The sequence below is a fragment of the Narcine bancroftii genome, chromosome 12 (genome assembly GCF_036971445.1).
Source record: "Narcine bancroftii isolate sNarBan1 chromosome 12, sNarBan1.hap1, whole genome shotgun sequence".
Classification (NCBI taxonomy): domain Eukaryota; kingdom Metazoa; phylum Chordata; class Chondrichthyes; order Torpediniformes; family Narcinidae; genus Narcine; species Narcine bancroftii.
Window position 1 is genome coordinate 96380373 of NC_091480.1, and position 24094 is coordinate 96404466.

A 24094-nucleotide genomic window follows, 5' to 3' on the forward strand; every position below is an offset into this window, starting at 1 on the left:
TGAAGGGTATGGATAGGATAGATGTAGGAAGGTTTTTTGAGCTGGCCGGGGAAACTAAAATGAGAGGACACAGTCTCAAGATTCAGGGGAGTAGATTTAGGATAGAAATGAGGAAAAATAGTTTTTCCCAGAGAGTAGTGAATGTTTGGAATTCTCTAACCAGGGAAGTGGTTGAGGCTGCCTCATTAAACATATTTAAAATTCGGTTAGATAAATTTTTACATGATAGAGGAATTAGGGGATATGGGGAGAAGGCAGGTAGGTGGAGTTAGGTCATAAATTAGATCAGCCATGATCGTATTGAATGACGGAGCAGGTTCGATGGGCCATTTTGGGCCGACTCCTGTTCCTACTTCCTATGTTCCTATGTAAAATTATGCTGGCCGGTTGATTGGCTTCATGTGGGAGGGCGGCCCAAGAACAAAATGGGGATTGTGGAACACGAGAGAATACGGAGAGTAATGGGACTGATGGGTTTGGTGTTGAGAGTTGGTGTGAATGAGCAGTTATTTCCTCTAATGTCAGGGGTGGGGGGGGGGGCCCAATCCATGGCCACATACAGTTCTTGGACATGTAATGTGCATCTCACGGAAGGTATAATTGCAAACAGTATTACGGCACTCCAGAAAAAAAACCATTGCTGTGGCAGTGAAGTACATGTTTGGGGCATGGGTGAAATAAAAAAATGTTTATACACTTTAATAAATGACATTGGTTATTCATGACATTCATATTTCAACCAGGTTTCTTTAGTAACCAGGCCAGAAGGGAACAAAAAAATCTGAAACAGACCGGCAGACCCGAAAACAAATAGAAACCAAGTGGCAGTGGGTGTTGAGCCACTCTTGAAAGACACAGGGACTCTCCGCCAGTGGTTTGCAGGGCAGGACCAGTAAAACAAAATATTGATGGGGTTTCAGTTCTAAACCCTACCAACGTTGCAAGCAGGGCTAGTCCATTGACATCAGAGTATTGGAGACTAAGATAAGGGGAGGGGTTCATTTCACAGTCAAGATGGGAGACTCTGTGCCCACTGTCCCCTGCGTCATTTACATTAGCAAACTGAACCACAGGCAGAAGCCATTCAACGGGATTCAGAAATAAATAGGTTCAAAGTGGGCTAGAAGGAGCACAAAATCAATTTCTGTGTAGATGATGTGCTAATATATTCAACCAACCCGGAGTGGGGGGTGGGAGGGGGAGAGGAGGCTGGGGACCACATTGGAAGATTAAACAAGATCTCTGGGTACAAGACAAATTTGGATAAAAGTGAAATCATGCCCTTGATAAAGGGGATTAGAGACAGTACCAACAAGGGGGCCAGTTTAAATGGCTGCAAGAGGGCATTAAATATTTAGGAATAAAAATAGATAATGTCTTGAGTCATTTATATAAACTCCATAATCTTCCTTTGTTCCTCAAGTTTAAGGAATATATGGATAGATGGCAAACCCTGCCCATAACTTTGGTGGCCAGAGTAAGTTGCATTAAGATGAAGGCGATGCCAAGACTACAATATCTATTTCAGTCCTTGCCCATGCCATTGCCCCAGGGCATCTTTACAATGTTCAACAGATGTGTCAGAAAATTCTTATGGAATGATAGAACCTCCATGAAAAAATTGACGAGACTCTAAATTGGGAGGCCTGAAATCGCTGATTTTAAAAAATATTATTGGGCAGCCCAGTCGAGGTTTATCACCTCACTCTTTGAGGGAGGTGGTTTTCCCTCTTGGGCACAAATTGGACTGCACACAGTAGGAGAAAAGGTAACAGGAGAATTTATATGTAAATGTGACACAAAATTGATATCAAAGAAAAACAGATAACCCCATATTAAAACATGCAATTCAGACATTGCTAAAAAATAAATCAAAGTATTGGAATAAAGGTGGGGACATCACCCAGAACAAATAAATCTGGACAATAAGATCCTGCACTCCTAGTGCCAGAAAGGGATCAGGTGTATCGAGGATTGTTATGAGCAAGGGCAGCTAAGAAATAAATATGATTTGTCCAGTAAAACTTTTTTTCTGCTACTTCCAGCCAAGATATTTCTTAATGGATAATTTGAGACAGTCTATGGCCCTGCCTGTGTGCAGTGACATGGCGATTTTAAATCGAAAGGGGAATACACGCATTCATCTCTATGATGTATCTCCTATTCCAAAGTGAGGGACTGAAGCCAGGCTTACACAAGAAAAGGGAAATGTGGGAGATGACAATCTACAAGCATTGATGGTCAGACTTATGTCTGGATGGCATGACAGCAGTTATTAATGCCAAGTAGATTGGTGTAATACAATTTTCTGCATCAAGTATACCTTGCACCACAATAACTACCAGAAATTTCAGAAATGTGCTTCAGATGTGATGTGGAGATTGGAACCTTTATCCACTCAACCTGTCTAATGTACAAAGGTGAGATCTTTCTGAAAGGACCTGGGCGACATTCTGAACAAAACAAATTACAAAGGTGGATTTTCCACAGGATCTGGAATTGTACCTTTTGCGAAACATTATGGATAGGAGTTTTAAACGGTCCAGATACCAAATACAGTTTATGAAAGTCACCTTGTCAGTAGCCAGGAAGTGTAGAGCAGTCACATGAAGGTCCAACCCCCAACTAAATATCGCATGATGGAATACGGAAATGCAGAGTTGTATTCCCCTGGAGAAAATCACATACAATTTAAGGAAAAAATATGACACATTTGTTAGGGATTGGCACCTTATCTACAGTATAGAGGAACGCAGATATAGTTACACCCCTTCTAAATAGAAGAAAAATCTATACTGACAGTAGAACAATTGAAATAAATGAAGTGGGTCATCGCACGGGTGACGTTCCCTTGTTTCGTACCTTCTTCACTTTGTTACTCGGGGTTTATATTTGGTTCCTTTAAGGATCAGTGACTCTATATGTAAATGAAACAAAGAACCAAAAATCTAATCTTTTCACTGTGGTATTAGGGTCTGGGAGGGAAAGGAGAGGGGTGCCCAGGGTAAAAATGGACTCCAAATGTAATATATCATTGTTGAGAAAGATTGTATTGTTTTGGATTTGTTTGAATCTTGGAAAATCAAAACTAAAATATTCAAAGAAAAAAGATGGGAGACTGCCTTGAAATTAACAATTGAGTAATGACTGCTCACAATTGTCAAGATAATCATCAAATAGTCCATGTTTTCTCCCCCCCGGGTAAAACAGACAAGCTCGCCGCAGAATCGAATAATGCAAAGCATTTTCAATTGCACACAACTGAGTCAACATCAGATCAAACATCACAAAAGGTTGCTTCCTAAAATGTGGTTTATTTTATCCAATTTACCCTTGCAAAAGGTACAGTAATATGCAATATCAAAATAAACCAATTTGACAGTGATGGACCAATCGAAAAATAAGTGTAAAATACAGCATTCCATTTCAAATTAACATGCAAATTGCATTTGAAAGCAGCAAGACAAAATAAATCGTTGCTCATTCTAGATTTGTCAGTAATAACAAAAATATTGCTCATGTTCACTCAAAGGAGTGACATGTATGTCTTGATGTTAATACAAAACTTTTGTAACAAAATATGCATGGAAGAGTAAAAACGTGTATGTAATATTTTTCATGTCCTGCAGCTCTCAAACATCTTAAGTTTATTGTATGTGGCTCTTCTGTTAAGCAGGTTTAGCCACCCCCCTTCTATATGATAGTAAGAATGGAGAAATTTGATAATGAAGTTATTGCCACAAGGGTATCATATTAGTAAATACATTGAATTGACAATCGAAGGTTCTATGCAGATAGAAAAAAAACAATGAAGAACGTTTTGGAGAATGAAATGAGAATTTGATGAATAAAGAGTTTGGAGAGGTCTAGTGTTTTAACATTGAACTTGAAATTTACTTGAATGTTTAGCTAGGATTAGAATAAATGACAGATGGAGACAATCAAATAATTTGTTGATATTTCCCAAGACATTTAAGAATACATTTCTCAGGAAAGAATATAACTGGTCTAGTATACAATATGTTGTGTATATAACCATTGCCAGTGTTTTGGTAAGATAGAGGGAACAGAAGGGACTATTCAATACAGTAAAAAGCTAGATAAACTCTTTGAGACCACAGACTGGAGCTGTTTCAGGGAGGCGGTCACCGAGATGAAATGCTTCATAAACCAGGGCTAACCAGAAACTGCGGTTGGATGCAGGTCTGGGACCCTCTCAGAGCTCATGATGCTGCCTTCAGGACAGGAGACAAGATGACACTAAGAATAGCCAGGGCCACACTTTCCCATACAATTTGGAAGGCAAAGCATGGGTATGCAAAGAAGATCCATGGACAGGGGTCAAGACCATTACAGATCACAAGACACCCTTGTGAGTTAAAGACCATGAAGCCTCTATGCCAGACAGACTGAACATCTTCAATGACAAGAACAGGCTGATGCCCAAGAAAGCACCATGAACAAGGCCCCTAAATAGCCATAGCCAAGGTGAGAATACTATCCAAAGTGAACCCACATAAGGTGGTCGGATACTGAAGGACTGCACAGACCAACTGACAGAAGCTCTTACGGACAACTTCAACTGCAGCAGGTCTATCATCACCGCAGCTTTAAAGACAGCCACCATCATCCCGCTACCAAAGAGGTCAACAGTAACAGGCCTTCATACATCCCAAACACAGTCAATTTAAGCTACTCCTGTCAGGAAAGAGATACAGGAGCATCAGAGCCACCACCACCAACCACCAGGCTGAGAAACAGTGCTTCCCTCAGACAATGAAACTGTTGAATAAAGAAATAAACTGCTCACATTAACCATCCAAAACTCCACTCTTTATTGAACTACATATATAAATTGCTTGTCTGTACGTCTTTACATCTGGTTGTGCGTTTGCAGGTTTTGCACTAAGGGCCAGAAAATGCTCTTTCATCGGGTTGTCCTTGTGCAATCGGATGATAAATAAACAAAGTTGAACTGGTTCCTTTTATGCAGCAGGTTCCCTCATCTGAGGAATGACAGAGTGCAGCCAGGGAGTTGTGCAAGGGTGATGGATCAAGTCCTTCATAGAGTTTTGAAACATAAATAAACCCCAAACGCAAGTGCCAACTCAAAAAATAAGTTTATTGGTTTATTTTGTGTTCCATACAAATTATATTGCGGTGCAACGGCAAGCAATCTTTCCAAAGGGAAAAAACATGAAATTTCAAAATACATTCATTTTGCAACATCATCTATTCACACATTTTACTGAATAAAAGTACATTATTGCATAATTATAGATGACAAAAGTTTGTTGGGTACTAGCAACGCCAGGCATAGATTGGTCTATTATAATTTTCTCCATCAACTGTACCTCACCCCACAGAAATTACACCAATATGAAGCTGAATTATCAGAGATGTGTTTTAGGTGTGGTGTAGAGGTCGATTCCTTTTTACATTCTACCTGGCTTTGCACGAAGGTGAGGCCCTTCTGGTACGACCTCTGCGACACCCCAACCAGGTCACAGGAAATCACCTTCCTAGTAGGCCCAGAGCTTTGTGTTCTAGGGAACTTTACCACAGTAATGCTCAAATTAAATTCACAGAAATTGCCTTGAAATGTACAACAGAAACATGGAAGTCCATCTACTCATGGATAGGTGGTCTTCGGCGATGAATAGCTGCGTCGCACTTGAAAAGATCACATACAATCTTAAGAAGGGATATAACACCTTCCTAAAGATCTGGCAGCCTCATTTAAAGGTAAAAGGTCCCATTATTGTCACGTACTACTACATTTAGAATGTAACATACATGAAATTCTTTGACTTTTGTTCTCTGTAAGACAGACACTTTGTCCAGTGCCCCTCTCAGAAACCTACAGCACCTGGTGTTCCAAGATCATAGAGGTATCTCACTGGCACCAGCATAGGATTACGATTGTTATTGGCTGGCCAGTAGACCTCTGTAAAGATTTTAACACTGTGTCTCCATAGGTTTTACTGTTCGCACTGACAGTGGGAGGCTTTTTATTGTGTTTCTCTTTCTTCCTTCTTTCTCTGTTTAATATACTTGTATAGAGGAACAGGATTCATGTTGGAAATTCAACCTCTGAGCATTTAATTGAATTTGGCTACTTGTATGATCAGTACTGTAATTTTCCCCACTAATGTAAGGAATCTGATTCGCTTCAGCAACCTCATTCAGTGGTTTGAAATGTACCTATCTGGCATATGCAGTTATAAGTAGCAAATGAAAAGGGCTGCATCATTGACTCGTTTTGTCACTTGTTACTAATTGTGCATTAAGTCAACACAAAGGACAAACCAAGTGGAATCTCTGCAATTAAACAACTTTGAATTGAGAACAGTGAAATATTCTTATGGTTTGATGTCAAATTAGTTGACAGAATCGGAACTTTAAATGGGAAACCCCACACAATCACAGACCCAGAAGCTTTAAATAAAAAGTGTTAAAATTTGAAATTAAGGTTTCCATCCTTAATTCTCCAGGTCCAGGAATTGCAGGAGCTGAAAGCAGGTGTGCATTTGAGGTCAATTCCGGAATCCGGGATTTCAAAGTCAGGAGAAATAGGATGTCCATTTTGCTTCACCAGAGAGAAACTCGGGACTTGGATCTGCCAATAGGAAACATTTTTTTTAATTCACAAGCCACTGACAGTTAATGAATTTCCTTCTGTTCGTTCCAGAATTGTCAGCACAAATGTTTTGGAACAGAGGGTCAGGACTAGACCTTCTAATCCATTGAGCCTGTGTCCCATTCAATGAGGTCACTGCTTATCTGTAATCATATACCAGTACTTGTTATTGCTCCATTTTTCTTATTTTCTTTGGTAAATAAAGATGTATCAATCTCACATTTAAATATAACCATTGATGGCATCAAATGAAATTTACGAAGTGTTCCAAACGTTTGCTGTATAAATGTTTGCTCATTTTAATCTAAATCTGAATTTTTTAAAAATATGCTGCTTCCCGCCCCCCCCCCCCCACCAAACTCTAGAAGTAATTCCTATTTATCTGTACCATGTAATATCCTGAAAGCTTGACCTAATCATCCTGAAGCTTCTAAATTCCAAGTAAAGCAACTATTAGTTTATGAATTCTCTCTTTGTAATTCAACCATTGCAAACCAGGTACTGGTTGAAACTCTCCAGTCCAGCAATCTGCGGTTTGGCAATTTCCACAGTCCAGATGTGCAGATCTACACTAATTAAATAAGATCTAAATCTGTTCCAATCTGTAGCTAATTAAATTCTTAGTACAAGCTTGATTTTCAGAAACTCTGGTTTACTGAATTTTGGAACCTTTCCATTACCGAGGGACTGTTTATATTTAAAAAGAAGTTCTGCTCAGAGGAAGATGATCAGCAGCTGCTTCTGTGCCCTGGATTTTCTGTGACCTGGCATTAGTCGGTTCTCAAAAATGCTGATCTCGAGAGGTTTTAACCTGCACAATTTCAGTACGCCCTCAGAAGCCGAAGAAAATAACCCAAAAAATAGATAATTTAGGCTTTCTTGACTTAATCTTTACATATGGCGGTTAACGCAACGCTATTACACTGGCAGTGAACCGGGTTTGAATCAGGCATTGATTGCAAGGAGTTTGTACGTTCTCCTTATGTCTATGTGGGTTTCCTCTGGGTGCTCTGGTTTTCTCCCACCCCTTAAAAAGAATGGCAGACAGCAGATTAATTGTGGTATTAGGGGCAGCTTAAGCTTGTGGGCCAGAAGAGCCTGTTATCGTGCTCTGTGTTTTAATTGAAAAAAAAATATTTTTAAAATATGTAAAATAAGAAGCTATCTAAAGTGCAAGGTAAATAATATTAATTTAATACATTTAAACTTGCCTTGGAAAATATATTCTTATCATTACTTTTAAGTTATCATCTCAGAGAATTAACGGTTGAATCAATGAGCACGAAAGGACAAGTTCTCAATATCACTCAGTTAATACACCTTGAGCTTTCAGGAGACGGCCTTTGGTCCAGCTGCCTTGACCCTTCTTATCCCTGGTCCTTTCTATCTTGCATTTTGATTTCAAACATGAGAAATCCTCACTTCAATGGGAAACTCATGGTAGCCCCTCCTGGAGAGAAAACATGGAGGGGAAACTTGCACTTTTGGGAACCATACTAGTTAAATGTTGCTGAAGGATCACCAGAAAACAAAACAAATCAAACTCTGATCTTCATTCCAACTACAAAACCTCATTACCAATTTGAGGATAGGACATGGCAAAGATTATTGAACCAGGCAATACTTTGGATGCAATACTAAAGATATGCACTCCAGATGTACCTCAAACCGATCTGTTCTAGTATAGTTACAACAATGGCATCTACAATGTGAAAAACCACTCAGGTGCATCCTGTTCACAAAAACCAGGACAAATCCAATATGGCCACTGACCACCAAGCCGGTTTTCTCTCGGCTTTAAGTAAATGTCATTAACTGCGCTGTAAACCCATTCGTGACTAAGTGTTGATTTTGACAGGACTATCAAGTTCCATTTCATATCACATCTTGGTTCAAGCATGAGGGACAGACCTTGATGTCACGCTACCATCTGACCAAAGATTGACATCAAGGTCATTCCAAAGGCAGAAGGCATCAAAAAAAAAGGGAAACACTCCCAATGGTTGGAATCGTGCCACTAACTACAGGAATGGACTGAATTCCATTGTGGGGTTTAAAAAAATCCACATATGTACTGTCAATTATTTGGTACATGAATAATATTTAATTTCAGCCTTAAAAACTCTATTTTGCTGACAAGAATATGCTCACAACTTTTTAATGCAATAGAAACAAAGCTTAGTACTGAAGATTAGTGCCAGTATATCTATTGAGGTTTAATTGTCCACCATCTACAGCAAATAATTGTCTCAATGGTGAAAAATAATAATAAAGGAGTGGAGACCAAAGAGACTCTCCTTGGGGAGGGGAGGTGGGGGGGGGGGGGAGGGAATAAACTTACCAGGTTACTGATTCCTGTAGCCACCTGACCAACTGTTGCTCTTCGTACATCGTGGACAATCAGACATTCCCCACTGAAAGTGTGAATTCTGGCCTCAATCCCTAAATAGACAAAGGAAAATTCAATCATGTAATCAAAGAAAACCAAATAACAAATTCACAAATCAATAAATTTGCACAGTTGTGGCTCAAAGATCAAAACTTCCACATCAGTGGCTTCAGCAGATCTTGTGACTTCCACTTCTGACTGGTGCAGAGCAAGGGAGAACAAGATTCTGATTCACACATTTGGAGCGGTGGATTAATCCACAAAAGCGTTGGAGCATTCCAAACAGGACCCATGGAATGCAATGGGCCGTCGACATTTTGGGTCGGAGCCCTTTATCAGGTACCTTTTTGTCCCCCATCAGAATTGCTTTAGGAAGCCCAGAATAGGCGGCACACCTGGGGACATTCCAGGTATGCAGGAAGTTGGCAGGAAAGGAAACAAAAGGCCGGAGAAGATGAGCCTTCTGACTATCTGGCCATTATCGACTTGCAGAAGGCACAGAAGCTTGATGCTAATCTCAGATTTGAATTTGTGCTCAGGCAAAACTTGCCCAATGAAAAGCCCTGCAAGAAATTTGACCAGGTTGCACAATTACATGCCCCATTGCTTTGCTAGCATCTCAATTTTCTTTTAAACTGACTTCTGCCAGGACAGTTGACCAGAAAAGAATTGATGGAAAAATTATGATTAGTTCAGCAATCAACTTCATTCAAATGAGCAACATGAAGATATTTTAAAGATGCATCTTGTAGATAGCATGAAAATATATCCCAGAATTAATCAAAACGCTTAATACCCATTGAATAGGGAAATGTTAATGATTAATCTTTACTTTCTCATTGTAATAAGCCAACATAAGTTACAGTCCTTGGACACTGTGAGGGGCAGTGCACATTAGGGACATATTTAGTTGATTTTTATTCTTTTGATTCCTTTACAAGGATCATTACCTGCAAGTTTCCAAAAGCAACTAATATCAATAATAAGAATAAGATTCCTTTTATCAAATTTTCAACTTTTCTTTATTAGTAATACATAAAAAGAGATACATTTTAAAAACACTACCATCCAACCCAATGAATTGCTCCAAACATTTGCAGGCTTTTGTTTAGGTTTTATATCACACTTCCTTAGTCAGCCTCATTTACTAAAGATTCAAATAACGGAGGTGCAATTTCCTGGATTCATCCAATACTTTCCAAAGTGGGGGTATTGATAACAATTCAGCAGGCTTCAAAACATTAACCATTTAATTTTTAAATTGATATCAACAAAAGTACAACATGTGGTAGATTTGCAACTGGCCTCTCTAATCCTCAGAACCAATGTCACTGCCCTGATAAAGATCTTCCCTCCATATTGTACCTTCTTAGAGTCCAGACCATAGCCCACTTCCCTTTTCTGGTTCACAACATCACCACAAATTTGAATCAGGAGCTTCAAAATTTGCCACAATGTATGCTTTGTTCTACTTACCATTAAAGAGGCTTGGCATATCTTGCTGGTGATCCAATCTTTGGCTGAAGCTGGTGCTAAGTGCATCAGTATGACTGCTCCATGACATGGAGTGAATTCCAGAACTGTAGTTACCACTTAGACTGGGCATTCCTTTTTGGGAGTCCTAATAACAGACATTACATTCCAGATCCATCACTGCAACTTCTTAATCGTAAACATCATCACAGCATTAATTTAGTTTAAATGTGCTTTGGCTTCTCCTTTCCTCTTTGGCATCAATGTGTCTCTTGGCTCATAAAATTAGGCTGCTTTGCTGCAGTGTGAGTTTTCACTTTTTCTCCTAATAGGTTGGATGGGTTTCTTAATCCCTCAAGATTTGCTTGCCAAACACCAGCGAGATACAATCATTCAAATGGAGGCATTTTGTAGACAGGATATTCCGACCTTTCTGCTCTCATATATTGATCTCTCTCCAAATTATTGTCAAAAATTATACATTTGTTTACACACTTTTATTCTCATTTCATATAAACTCCTAATGTATACATTCATTACCCACATGAGAAGAGTGGCATGGGTGCCCACATGAGTCCTATCTACGCCTGCCTGTTTGGGGGCTTTGCAGAGCAATCCATGCTGCAAACCTACACAGGCAAGACCCATCAACTCTTCATCTGGCAATAATGATGACTGCATCGGGGCTGCCTCATGCACCTGCGATATGCTTATCAACTTCATTCACCTTGCGGCCAATGTCCATCCTGATCCAAACTCACTTGGCCCATCTCTGACAACACTCTTCCCTTCCTGGAACTTCCTGGCTCCATCTCAGGAGACAAGCTTTCCACTGACATATATTAGAACCCCACCAACTCCCACAACTACCTTGACTACACTTTCTCACACCTGCAAGGATTCTATCCCCTTCTTTCAATTTCTCCATCTCCGCTGCATCTGTTTCCAAGATGTCTGCCTTCTTCCACAAACGTGGCTTTCCCTCCAACACCATCATCCCAACCCTCACCCACATCTCCTCCATTTATACTCATTTTCCCTGGCCTCCTCTGCCCCAGACGCAACAAACATAGAATCCCCCTCGTCCTCACCTACCACCCCAGCAGCCTCTGCATCCAACATATTATCCTCCAGAATTTCCAGCACTTACAACAGGATCCCACCACCAGACATATCTTCCCCTCTCCTCCTTCTGTAGGGGCTGCTCCATCCATGACCACTCCTTCGTGCACATCCCTCCCCACCAATTATCCCCCAAGCACCTTCCCGCGTAGCTGCAGGAGGTGCCACACTTGCGCCCACAGATCGGGGCCCCAAATAGGTCTTTCAAGTGAAGCAACACTTCATTGGTGTATCTGCAGGAATGATTTACTGCATCCAGTGCTCCCTTTGTGGTCTTCTCTACATTAGAGAGACTTGGAGCGCAGACTGGGAGATCGCTACGCTGAGCTCCTTCACTCCATCTGCACCCAGTAGTTCTGTGTCACATTCCCATACTCACATATCTATCCATGACTTTTAAGAACTATCCTACCAAGAACACACATAAATTGAAGGAACATCACCTGATTTTCCATTTGGGCACTCGCCAGACAGATAGCATTAACACAGACTTTTCCGGTTTCTACTAACCTGCTCTCCTCTTCACCTCCCCCTCCTTCCCTTCCCCTTTCCAGTTCTCCTCCCCTTTTCCTCTCTAGTCCACTTGATTTCTAATGGCCCCTCCCTCCTTTCTCCACCTATCACCTCCTGACTTTGCAACTATACACCACCCTACTCTTTCGCTCTGACCCCTGCTGACATTCGTTCTTACCTTGAAGAAGGGCTCAAGCCCGAAATGTCGGTTATGTATTTTTACTTTTGCTAAATAAAGGACAGTTTGACCTGCTGAGTTTCTCCAACATTGTGTTTTCCACGGTGTCTACCAATCTTCATGTCTTAATTTATAGTTAATTAATTAATGCTGTTTCTATCACCATAGATGCTGACTGGCCTGCTGAGTGTTTCCACTATGCTTTTGCTGAGTAACTGGCTATTCAATCTGATCTCGCCAATTTCTACTGAGATAATTTCTTCAAACATTTTCCCTGATCTCAATGTATTGATTGACACAAGATCATCCAATGACAATCTCATAACTACACTTTTAGAAACTATTCTCACTATTCAGCCAAGTTGCTCTTGCCAATAAAATAGAATTCTACTGCACAGTACAGGCCCTTCAGCCCTCAATGTTGTGCTGACATACATATTCCCTCCAAAACAAAAATTAAATTTTTCCTACCTCAAAACCCGCTATTTTTCTTTCATCCATGCACCTAAGAGACTCTTGAATACCCCTATTGTATCCAAGAGTCTCTTAAATATCCCTAATCTTTCAGCCTCCACCACCATCCCTGGCAAAGCATTCCAGGTACCCACAACTCCCTGTGTTTTAAAAAAAATCTTATCCCCGATGTCTCCCCTAAACTTGCCTCCCTGCACTTTGTACGGATGAGAGACATTGTGAAGGTCCTGATCAGCATGGCAGAATATCGGTTATACCTTATCATAGTCATCCATTGTACTGTACGCATCACTGCTTAATGCATCCAATATGTGATCCTCCACTTTTTCTGGGAATACTTGGGATAGGTTATAAAGTAAAAATTCTGAAATGGAATTCAAAAGAAATAGATTTTTAAAAACCCAGTTCAGACATTAGTTTCAACTACAAGTGACAAATACCTTCAGAGTAAATAGATCTCAACTGTTGGTTTGTTGACCAATAGCAATGAAGCCACAAGAAGAATTCTGGATTATAGTTCTGAAGTCAGACAAGAGTTTACCAGTTCTGATACGTTGTTTCGTAATTAAGGCTAAATTTTCATGGTGTTTTTCATAACCTCAACATTACAAAATGGTCTTGAACTCAGCTTCATGTTGGAAAGGGGTCTGAGACCAACACCTATTCCTTCACCAATAATATTCTGACATTCAGCATTATTCAGATCAACTTTTGCAGTTTCTACTTTTTTTTTTGTACTTTCCTGTGGGAAACTCAGTTTGACTGATTAAGGGGAAAAAAAAGTTCTTCAGCATTACTTCAAAGGACGAGGCAGAAAGGATTACCTTTTTGCAGGTTCCCGTATTCCTCGGCAAGTTTCTTCTCCATCTCGCTGTTCTGGAATGAAGAAAGTGACATCAGTGGTGAAGGATCAGATGAATCTTTCTCATCATTGAGAGTTTTCGGCTCTTCTTTTGGGAAGTGGGCATCATCTTGCAAGTGTAGATGGTCAAAATTACAGGCCAATTTGATACAATTTTTTGGCTTTCTTCGGTAGACTTGCGAATTTTTCTCAATGAGTGGTTCCACCGCACCCCCCATGATCTCATTGTGTGGATCTCTCTTCGGGTAGCAAAGTTGATGCCTGTTTGAATCCACTGTGGCTGGTACTGTTTCTAATCGAAGAGGCCAACCTTTGGTGGTGTACGATCTAGCATTCTGATACATTGGCAGTGGGGTCTCTCGTCCTTTATTGTTGCCACCCTCCGACTTGGCAGCACAACTCACTTTTAGAGCATGATTACCCTGAGGAGTGTTCTTAATTCCTGCAACACAAATTATAAAACAAAGCCTTGTAAACTAAAGCTATGTTCTTGCCTTAATTAGCACACACTCTGTTTTACAGAAATGCTGGAGGAACTTCGCCAGTATCACAGCAACTATAGGAGGAAAAGATTTATTATTGACATTTCGGGGCTGAACCTTCCTCAACGCATGGAAGGGCTCAGGCCCGAAACACTGGTAATATTTCTTTACCTAATCATAAATTAGATCTAATCAGCCATGATCGTATTGAATGGTGGAGCAGGCTCGATGGGCCATTTTTGGCCTACTCCTGTTCCTACTTCCTATGTTCCTATGCTTCTTCTACGGAGGCTGCAAGACCGGCTGAGCTCCTCCAGCATTTCTGTGCTTTGACTACAATCACAGCCTCTGCAGACTTTTGTTTCACACTTTATTTTAGACTAACACTGGCAGATCACATATTCACTGATTATACCAAATGAAGAGGACCTCTCCTATACAACTGGTTGAGGAGGACATACGCAAAATGGACACGAGCTGAGTCACCCTTGGAATTTGCTCTCATTTTGCAAATTTATTTTGCATTTACCGAGTAATGGCTTCCAGAGAAGCTCGGAACCTGAACATACGGACCTAATATGCTGTGGCAATTATGCCATAATATCCACCAATCCAGAATGGGAATATAGCAAATAGATATAATAAAATATAGAAAGGATCAACAGATAGGAATGAATTCATCTCAAATCGCTTGTATAATCAACAGTAAATTGTTTATTTTCTTACAACCAAAACTTTCCTGAGTGAAGTGCTTTCTCCAATACTGACTGGCCATTAATAACCATAATACTGATCCCCAGTGTTGTGCTTCCATTTTCATGTCAGATCAACTACAGGCAACGTTACTGGGTTCACAATGGTCAAAAAAATGCAAAACACTTCGACATTTTGGGTCAGGTAACTTTGTGTCAACAGAAAGTTGACAACACTCCTTTACGATGACGTGGAGTTGGCCGCTTTATGCTACAACTCGCAGGACAGAAAAGAATTATTAGGATCAAACTGCAGTCTAATTTTAAAGACAAAGTTTCTCAGAGACAAGGAAAACAAAGACCAAAATAAACCGTGCAAATCTGGCACTGATTTTGTAATCAGTCACTGATTACTGACCAGTCAAGGAGTTTGTACATTCTCCCCGTGTCTGCATGGGTTTCTTCCAGGTATTCCCGCATCCCTAAAGCCATATGGGGCTTGTACGTTAATTGGGCACATGGGTGTATTTAGATGGCACAAGCTCGTGGACTGGAAGAGCCTGTTACTTAAATTATTAAAAAGAAATGTTTTGAAGTACTTGTGGATATTTTGATTGTACATTAGAAGAATATTAGAGCTCAGGAATGATGTTCCAAGTTCAAAGTTACATTTATTATTAGAATACAGACATACAACCATAAGGTTCTTGTTTTCTGTGAGCCGTGTTTAGCAATGTTATCAACCAGTAAGTGTAAAATGTAAACATCAGAAACTGTCACTGTAAACAAACTGTGCAAATGCAGATGGAAGTGCATAGCAATAAATAACGAGCATATGTCTCTAAAGGAGTATAGTTATCCCCTATTCTTCAAGTATCTGATAGTTAAAGGGTAATAACTACCCTTGAACTTGGTGCTACAAGTCCTGAGGCACCTATACCTCCTTCCTGATGTCAGCGGCAAGAACAGAGCAGAATTCTTAATAATTGCTGCTGCTCTCCCCAGGCAATGTTTCATAGAGCTATGTTCAATGGTTGGGAGAATTTTGCCTTTGGGCCGAGTCCGCTACCCTATGCGGGATTTTCTGCTCCAAGGTGCCAGGTTGTGGTGCAGCCAGTCACCACTCACCTGTAGAAGCTTGACAAGGTTTTTGATCACATGCTGAACCTTTGCAGACTCCAGAGGAAATAGCGACACTGCTGTGCCTTCTTTGCAAATAACATTTATACAATGGGTCCCGCAGCAGGTCCTCTGAGAGTGAGACACCCAGGAATTTGAAGTTACTGACGCTCTCCACCTCTGATCCACCCCCCAATTATTACTGGGTCATGTACCTCTGGTTTTCTTCTCCTAAAGTCTGCAATCAGTTCCTTGGTTATGTTGTTACTACGCCATTCGGCCAAGTTTTCAATCTCCCTCCTATATAACTCTGTATTCTTCAATACAGATGTGAAGTAATTATTGACCCCATTTCTTAGTCCCAGACAACATATCAATGTTTCCTGCTGTATTTTTGTGACATAACCTCTCAACTTGGAGTAAGCTTCTGAGGTTCGCTGTGGGACTGCTCATTTAATATCTACATGAAAGTCATAGGTGTAGATCTATGCTAATGTTAAAAGAGAGCAAGGTCTTTTTGAACTCATTCATTTAAGGTCCTCAGAGAGGCAAAGGGAACAGACTTTCAAGCCTTTAGTCAGAGGAAAGTTGAAGCTTGTAGAAACTGACCTGAATTTTTTTGGCAACAGTTGTCGTTTTGTTTTTAAATGTTAAATTTAGACACACAGCACAATGACAGACCCTTACAGCCCATGAACCCATGCCACCAGGGGCGGATTAATCATTAGGCTGAGTCATCTTAAGTCAAGGGGCCGGGAAGGGAGGGATCCCCCGAGAGCAAAAGAAAATGGTTTCATTGATGATATTTCAGTACATCGTTCTCATATCTGGAAGATTACAAATACCATTTTGTTTTCTAAATTAGCCTCCATACACATCAATATTTAGAAGTAATGCTTTTAGGACTTCATATTGCAGACGCGAGATTGTTTTTACCATGACAACGTTATTACGTCACAAGTTGGCATTAACATGCACGCATACTGATTAAAGACGGGGAGCGAAGCCTGTTGGAACATGAATGCCAGTATTGGGAAATCTATAAAATATGACAGTAAACAGAAATGATACTTTAGTAAGTTCATGTTTTACCGCTCCCTTACAAATGGCAAGAAAAAGCAGGAGAAGTTCGCTCCAAGCACAGTTAAGACATTCTGTTATAACTGCAAACTGTTTTCAAGTGAAGACCATGCTTTTTGGAAGTATGGCTTCTCTGACTGGAAAAATCAAGTCAAAGGTTAGAAAATAATGAAAACAGCCAAGGTTATCGGGATGTGGCCACTACACGGTCTCGAGGTATTGGATGTGTAAACAGCTTGATTACTCGTCAATATCAGTCAGAACGTGATTAAAAGAAAGCACTTCTGAAAGGGCTGCTGCTCCAATTAAATTTCTTTCTTATACTTGTAGTATTGTTATACTATGTATAATGTACAAGTTATTTAACGTAACTTAATGTCATTTTATTCTATTCAATGAAGGGTGAAGCAGGGGGCAAGGTCAGGGGAATCTTACTAAAGCTCAGCCTAGAGGCCCGGCTGGTAGTTAATCTGCCACTGCATGCCGCCCAATAACAGTCAGTTGACCTACAACCCCCGGGTACTTTTTTTGAAGTGTGTGAGAAAACTGGAGCACCCAGAGGAAACCCACACAGACTGATGGAGAACGTACAACTGCATGCAGACAGCACCAGATTTGAACCCAGGTCACTTGCATTATATTAGCTAACTGGTATACTAACCGTGCCTTTCTCTGCTATGATATTGGACATTGATGCCTCTACTTACGTTGTCTTAAAGATGCCAACGCTCTGTTCACTGCTGTATGAAATTCAAATGCAGTGGCTCTATACCTCGGGTCTTTCACTAGACCAGCCCTGATCACATTAGCTGTGAGAGAACTGCATGAAGCTGGTATCTCATTCACTGGAGGATCCTGTGTCACAATCTGTTCGGAAAGCAAAAGTAAGTTTTTAGCAATGTATTAAAAAAATAAAAACACAATGTTGGAGAAAGTCAGCAGGTCAAACAATACATAACCAACGTTTCAGGCTTGTGCACTTCGTCAAGGTACGAGCAAATGGTAGGCAGGCGCAGTGGTTTCAACAACTCTGGTGTAATATTAATTATGTGTGTGACAAGAATCCCCACTTTCTATTCAGCATGGAGTGAATGGAGAGCAGAAGCAATCATTAAGGACCCACACCACCCAGCACACGCTCTGTTCTCACTGCTGCCATCAGGAAAGCGGTCGAGATGGCACAGGACTTGCACCACCAAGTTGAGGAACAGCTCAAACAACTCAGACTCCTCAACTACAAACTCAATCAGGGACTCATTTAACGACTTGCACTTTATTGATGTTTTTATTCTCTCTGTATTGCACAATACGTTTACATCCATTATCTGTTTACAGTTCGTTACTTGTTTACATGTGTCGTTTTTTTTGCACCTACCAATAAGTGGAAGCTGAGCTTCACCTGCCTGATAAAGGAACCCCATAGTTGTATGTGGTGTCATGATGTACTCTGACAATAAATCTGAAGCCTACTTTTTGAGCTCGATAGGCCGGGTTTTGGAAATTAATCTGCTCTCATGCTAATGCTTCAGTTGACTGCCACAATACCCAAAGCAAAGACTTCTGCCTTCCTTCTGATCAGATGCCTTCAGCCAAATCTGGTATCTCAAATCCTTTGGAAGAAGCCTTCATCAGAGGCGTGAACAAATGGTCTAATTCTTATGACAGTACTCCCTCAATATTAGAACGATGACAATCCTGCAAAACTGCAGCACCCTGCTTCCAGATTTTTTTTTAAAGTGAAACCCACCTTTAGTAGGAGTTGATTTATTGAGATATTCCTCCAGGGATGATGACCGTTTAACATATGAAGCATCATGCAGGCAACACTCCAGCTGTCTACCTTGACATCAAATTCACTGCCTGCAACCACCTCTGGTGCTACATGTGTCACTGTACCGAGGCAGTGGCTGCCTGTGAGGGGAGCAAAGAGAAATGGGACGTTATTTTGCAATTCCATTTGAAACAGCATTTTTTTTTTGAAACTGTCTAATCCCTAGTACAGGAGTGTCAAGTTAGTGTGGAAGGATTTACTGACTGATTCCTCATTGTGACAAAATGTGATGCCCGATTACCTGCAGATGGAGAAAGTTACTGGTATCAGCTCGGACATTGCAATTAAGAGATTTCCCCTGGAATAATTGGTTAGGGGATGTACACACACATTAACTCATAACCCTGGGGTGTACATGCACACCACATGAAGATCCTATATTTTTTAATTACTGTGCATGCAGCTGCCATCAACCACCTCTTTGTTGTGACCTCCACTGAATCAAACCCGTGCCTCTTGGGAGAAGTCCTATCCAGGGACAACCTCTACACATAGGTCAATCCAACACAGGCAGCCATTTCAGAGCTAGTGTGCCTTTACATATATTTCGCACAAGCAAATCCATGAATCTTGCGACCTCTCTCAGAATTAGAAAAAATTATTTTGTTTAATAATAACCACCTTTCTCCCATGTTCCTCCAGTTTTCCTCCCATTACATCAATCCAATCCAAAAATCAGTGAACTTTGCACGCGGGTCTCACCTGAATTGGTTGTGTTCTTTCCCATGGGAGTTAATTGTGTTGAATGTCCAAAGTCACAGAGGTAAACTTCTCGGCCATCATTTGATATCAGAACATTATCCGCTGCAAAAAGGATAAATGAATATTTAATATGTGGTAGATATTTCTATGCAGGCAGATGATATGTGGACCAATTCGCTTTTAAATGATGAATGTAAGATTAGGGCAAATTTTTATTTTACAATGTGGAGAATGATGAATGTACCCAGGGACCAATATACAAGTAAATCCCTCCAGATTAAAATGGAAACCAAAAGTCATAAGGGAAATGAGTAACAGATATTGTTATCTTACCTTTAACATCTCCATGGACGATTCCAAGGGAGTGTAGATGTTCCAATGCTTCTAGTACATGGCCTGTATAATGCAGAGCCACAGCTTCAGGAAGAGGCCCTTTATTTCCAATGAGCTGTGCCACTGATCCACCTAAAAGAAGGAAGAACATTCACAAATCCATTTCCAGGAAATTAAAAGAAAACCTACAAATCCATTTACAGCACATTCCCATTGCACCTGATTTTACTCATCAAAACACTTTGGGCTGTTGCACTGCCCAAGAGTCCAGCTCAAACTGCCTACTGAGATTGTCCCAACCACATTTGAAAGCAGTGCTCACAGCAACCTGCAACGCAGAGTTTGTGAGCACGGAAACAGGCTCTTCTAGACTGTGCCGTACTATTTTTTTGGCCTCGTGCCACTGATCTGCACCCAGACCACATCCCTCCAGTCCATGTATCTGTCCAAATTTTAATTGAATGTCAAAATTGAGCTTAAATATACTGACATGCTCATTGCACACTCCCACTACTTTCTGTGTGAAGAAGTTACCCATAATCTTCCCTTTAAACATTTCCCCTTTCACCCTTAACCCATGTCCTCTAGTTTTTATCTCACCGACCCTCAGTGGAAATAGCCTACTTGCATTTACTCTGTCTACGTCCATCATAATGGTAGTTATCGTCATCAATGATGCCCTGATGGAGCTCCCGGGAATAAGGTCTTCACCTGTTTAACATTCCTCTGTAACACAGTACTTCAAGTCCTGACAACATCCTTGTAAATCTCTTCTGCACTCTTTCAATCGTATTGCTATCCTTCCTGCACTGTATCTTTACACGTATAACATGCACATTATATGCGTATTTTACAGCAAGATACCCTCCGTGCATTATATGAGTGTACACACCATACAAGAATATTTTTACACGTTGAAAGAACACACACAATTAATAGTGGCCGTGGGAAAGATGCACCAGCAATTGAAAGCGAGTGTGGGAACATTTTGCCAGTATGAGGATGTAATAGTGGGAATGAGTACAATTTATAGCGGCCATGGAAATTTTGATCTTTGTACTGAGTGCCAGAGTCTTCCTATAAACTGCATCTTATCAATGATAATTGCCGAGGGAAGATATTAAGTTCCTATGATTTGAATCAAAATCCTGCTCAACTCTGAAGCCTGTCTTCAATCTATTTAATTGATTTCCTCTCCAAATCTTGTTAATGTAGCAGGGTATCTTCTATAGAATGGGAAATTGACACATCTCAGGAAGTTGATTGGGTGATTAATTGTGCTTTGACTCATGTCCCATTTAAATGCAAATTGATTTGCAAGTCAGAATTTTAAGACTACTACACCCACACGCTATATGCGTGTGCATTTAATTTTTTTTTACACTCAACTTATAAGCGTGAGCGCATTACATGAGTGAAAATACGGTAGTTAGGTGATCAGAAAATGCACACCATACTCCAAATTTAGTCTCACCTTATATCTTATGTAACTTCACCATAACATCCCAACTCCTATATTCAATAATTTCATTTATGAAGGCTAATATTCCAAGAGTTCTTTTTACTGCCCATTATGCCACTTAAGGAATGTTGTATCAGTGTTCTTCAGCACTCCACACTGCCCTACCATTTCCAGTGTATGCCAGGCGTGGTCAAACCATGGCTCGTGAACCACATGTAGCTCTTTGACATGTAATGTGCGGCTCGTGAGGAGGGTAGGTGTCGGCAGCGGGGAGGGTAGGTGTCGGCAGCGGGGAGGGTAGGTGTCGGCAGCGGGGAGGGTAGGTGTCGGCAGCGGGGAGGGTAGGTGTCGGCAGCGGGGAGGGTAGGTGTCGGCAGCGGGGAGGGTAGGTGTCGGCAGCGGGGAGGGTAGGTGTCGGCAGCGGGGAGGGTAGGTGTCGGCAGCGGGGAGGGTAGGTGTCGGCAGCGGGGAGGGTAGGTGTCGGCAGCGGGGAGGGTAGGTGTCGGCAGCGGGGAGGGTAGGTGTCGGCAGCGGGGAGGGTAGGTGTCGGCAGCGGGGAGGGTAGGTGTCGGCAGCGGGGAGGGTAGGTGTCGGCAGCGGGGAGGGTAGGTGTCGGCAGCGGGGAGGGTAGGTGTCGGCAGCGGGGAGGGTAGGTGTCGGCAGCGGGGAGGGTAGGTGTCGGCAGCGGGGAGGGTAGGTGTCGGCAGCGGGGAGGGTAGGTGTCGGCAGCGGGGAGGGTAGGTGTCGGCAGCGGGGAGGGTAGGTGTCGGCAGCGGGGAGGGTAGGTGTCGGCAGCGGGGAGGGTAGGTGTCGGCAGCGGGGAGGGTAGGTGTCGGCAGCGGGAGGGTAGGTGTCGGCAGCGGGGAGGGTAGGTGTTGGCGGGTCGCCAGCTGACTGTCAGCAGCCTGCCTGCTGCTAGGCACCTGAAAGCTGCTAGCCTGCCTTGCTGCTTTCAGGTGCCTAGGGGGAACGTTTGGCGTGTATACTTGATTAGAAAAAATCTTTTGCAAAATTGCTCCTTTTGAAACAGGGCTTCTTCACTCTCTGCAGTGTATCAGCATTTTGCAAATGGATGATTTGCAAGACAAGGATTGGAAAATACTTTCCCCAACAAAACTGTACCAGGGGTGGGCACCCAGCCCTGTATTTCCGTGCCGGCCACCCCAGTCCTGATGTCCCGCGCCAGGGGACTGTCAGGCAGCAGGGAGTCAGGTCGCCGGCTGATTGTAATCAGCCCACCCTCTGCTAGGCACCTGAAAGTGGGTTAGCTGCTTTCAGGCTGCTGCTTCCAGGTGACTAGGAAGAGCACTGGGAAGTGGAGAATAAGTTGATTAAGTACACCTCGGGGATGGGTTCTCCGGTTTCAGGTGGCCTCCCAACAGCCGTATTTGGGTATTTTAGGCGGCTTTACATTGGGTATTATGGCCACCTGAAAGGGGCTAACGATAGTGTTAGTGGGTGTGACTTGCGATCACGTGATTGCTACGGCTCTCAAACATCTGAAGTTTATGGTATTCAGCTCTTATGTTAAGCAAGTTTGCCCCCCCGATGCATGCCCTACCTTGGTTTGTTCTTCTAAAGTGCAACACCTCACATTGGACTGCATTAAATTCTATCCATTATTTCACAGCCCATTTTTCAAGCTGGTCCAGATCCCTCTGCAAACTTTGAAAGTCTTCCTCACTGTGTACCACACCTGTAATCTTCATGTCAACTTGTCCATGCTATGCTGCCCGTTTGAGCTGGTCCTATTTGCCTGCGTTTCCTCTCCATTTACATGTCCAAACGGCCATCCCTTAGCGTCCTGCACTCCAGAGAAAACAGTCCTAGCCTATGCACTCTTTCCTTACAACTCAAACTCTCCAATCTTATCAACATCCCTCAGAACTTTTTTTTTGTAAACATTCCTTCCTATAGCAAGGCCTTTAGAACTGCATGTAATATTTTGAATTTTGCCTTGCCAGCAGTAACATGATATCTCAAATAGGGATCAATTTTTATGTAATTGTTTCACAGCTAAAGAGCATTATACCTCAATTGCTTTCTTCACTCAGTGTTGACAGGCTTACTGAATTTCACCAGAACATTCTAACCACCAACTTTCCCTTTTAATTAAAGGGACCATTTGTTTTGAAAGGGCAATGCGACTTGGATGAAACAGAATTCAAGAAGCAAAATACATCATAGCACTCCCATAATATTACAACTTGGTGCAAGGAATAGAAGGGAAAATGCAAAAGTTGCAGTGAGTCTGATACCTTTTGCAATGGGATTTGGAGTTCAAGTCCAGTCAGACCAAAGCAGAAAATTTGCTCAATTTGCAGCTGTAAGCCCTGATTTAAAACCATACAGCTCATTTCTGGTCAAGTCACAAAATAACTTGGCCAGAAATTTTGTAAGAACTGGCCATTCTGGAAAGCCATTAACTTTGCACCCTGGATAGAAACTATCACCCACATTCCCACCAAATACCAGCACTTTGTCCTGCCACCTCACTGCATTATAAATTTCTACTCCATAAAATGTTCACATCTAACTGTCACATGGAAATTTATACATTGGTGCCTGCACAACTATGGAGTCTTCATATCATCTTCCATTTATATACCTCCTTTAATGAAGCCATCCCAGGGTGCATTACCAAAGTGCAATGGACAATATAGAATGACCCCACCCAAAAAAAAATGCAACATTCGACATTGTGAGCAAAGTTGATTTTTGAAGTACATTCTAGAATGGAGC

At 41.6% G+C, this 24094-nt stretch overlaps 1 protein-coding gene across 1 annotated transcript in view; it reads right to left on the bottom strand.

The window, feature by feature from the left end:
• Nucleotides 1–5103: 5103 nt before the first annotated feature.
• map3k14a (mitogen-activated protein kinase kinase kinase 14a) overlaps nucleotides 5104–24094 on the bottom strand; it is a 62183-nt gene continuing 43192 nt past the window's right edge. Inside the window, exons 9-17 of the mRNA XM_069905029.1 lie at nucleotides 19891–20022; nucleotides 19558–19659; nucleotides 18772–18935; nucleotides 17732–17891; nucleotides 13614–14093; nucleotides 13047–13153; nucleotides 10506–10650; nucleotides 8982–9082; nucleotides 5104–6619 (exon numbers count right to left, since the gene is read on the bottom strand). Of these exons, the coding sequence (XP_069761130.1) occupies nucleotides 6455–6619; nucleotides 8982–9082; nucleotides 10506–10650; nucleotides 13047–13153; nucleotides 13614–14093; nucleotides 17732–17891; nucleotides 18772–18935; nucleotides 19558–19659; nucleotides 19891–20022 (1556 nt within the window). The 3' untranslated portion in view covers nucleotides 5104–6454. The remainder of the gene's footprint in view (nucleotides 6620–8981; nucleotides 9083–10505; nucleotides 10651–13046; nucleotides 13154–13613; nucleotides 14094–17731; nucleotides 17892–18771; nucleotides 18936–19557; nucleotides 19660–19890; nucleotides 20023–24094) is intronic.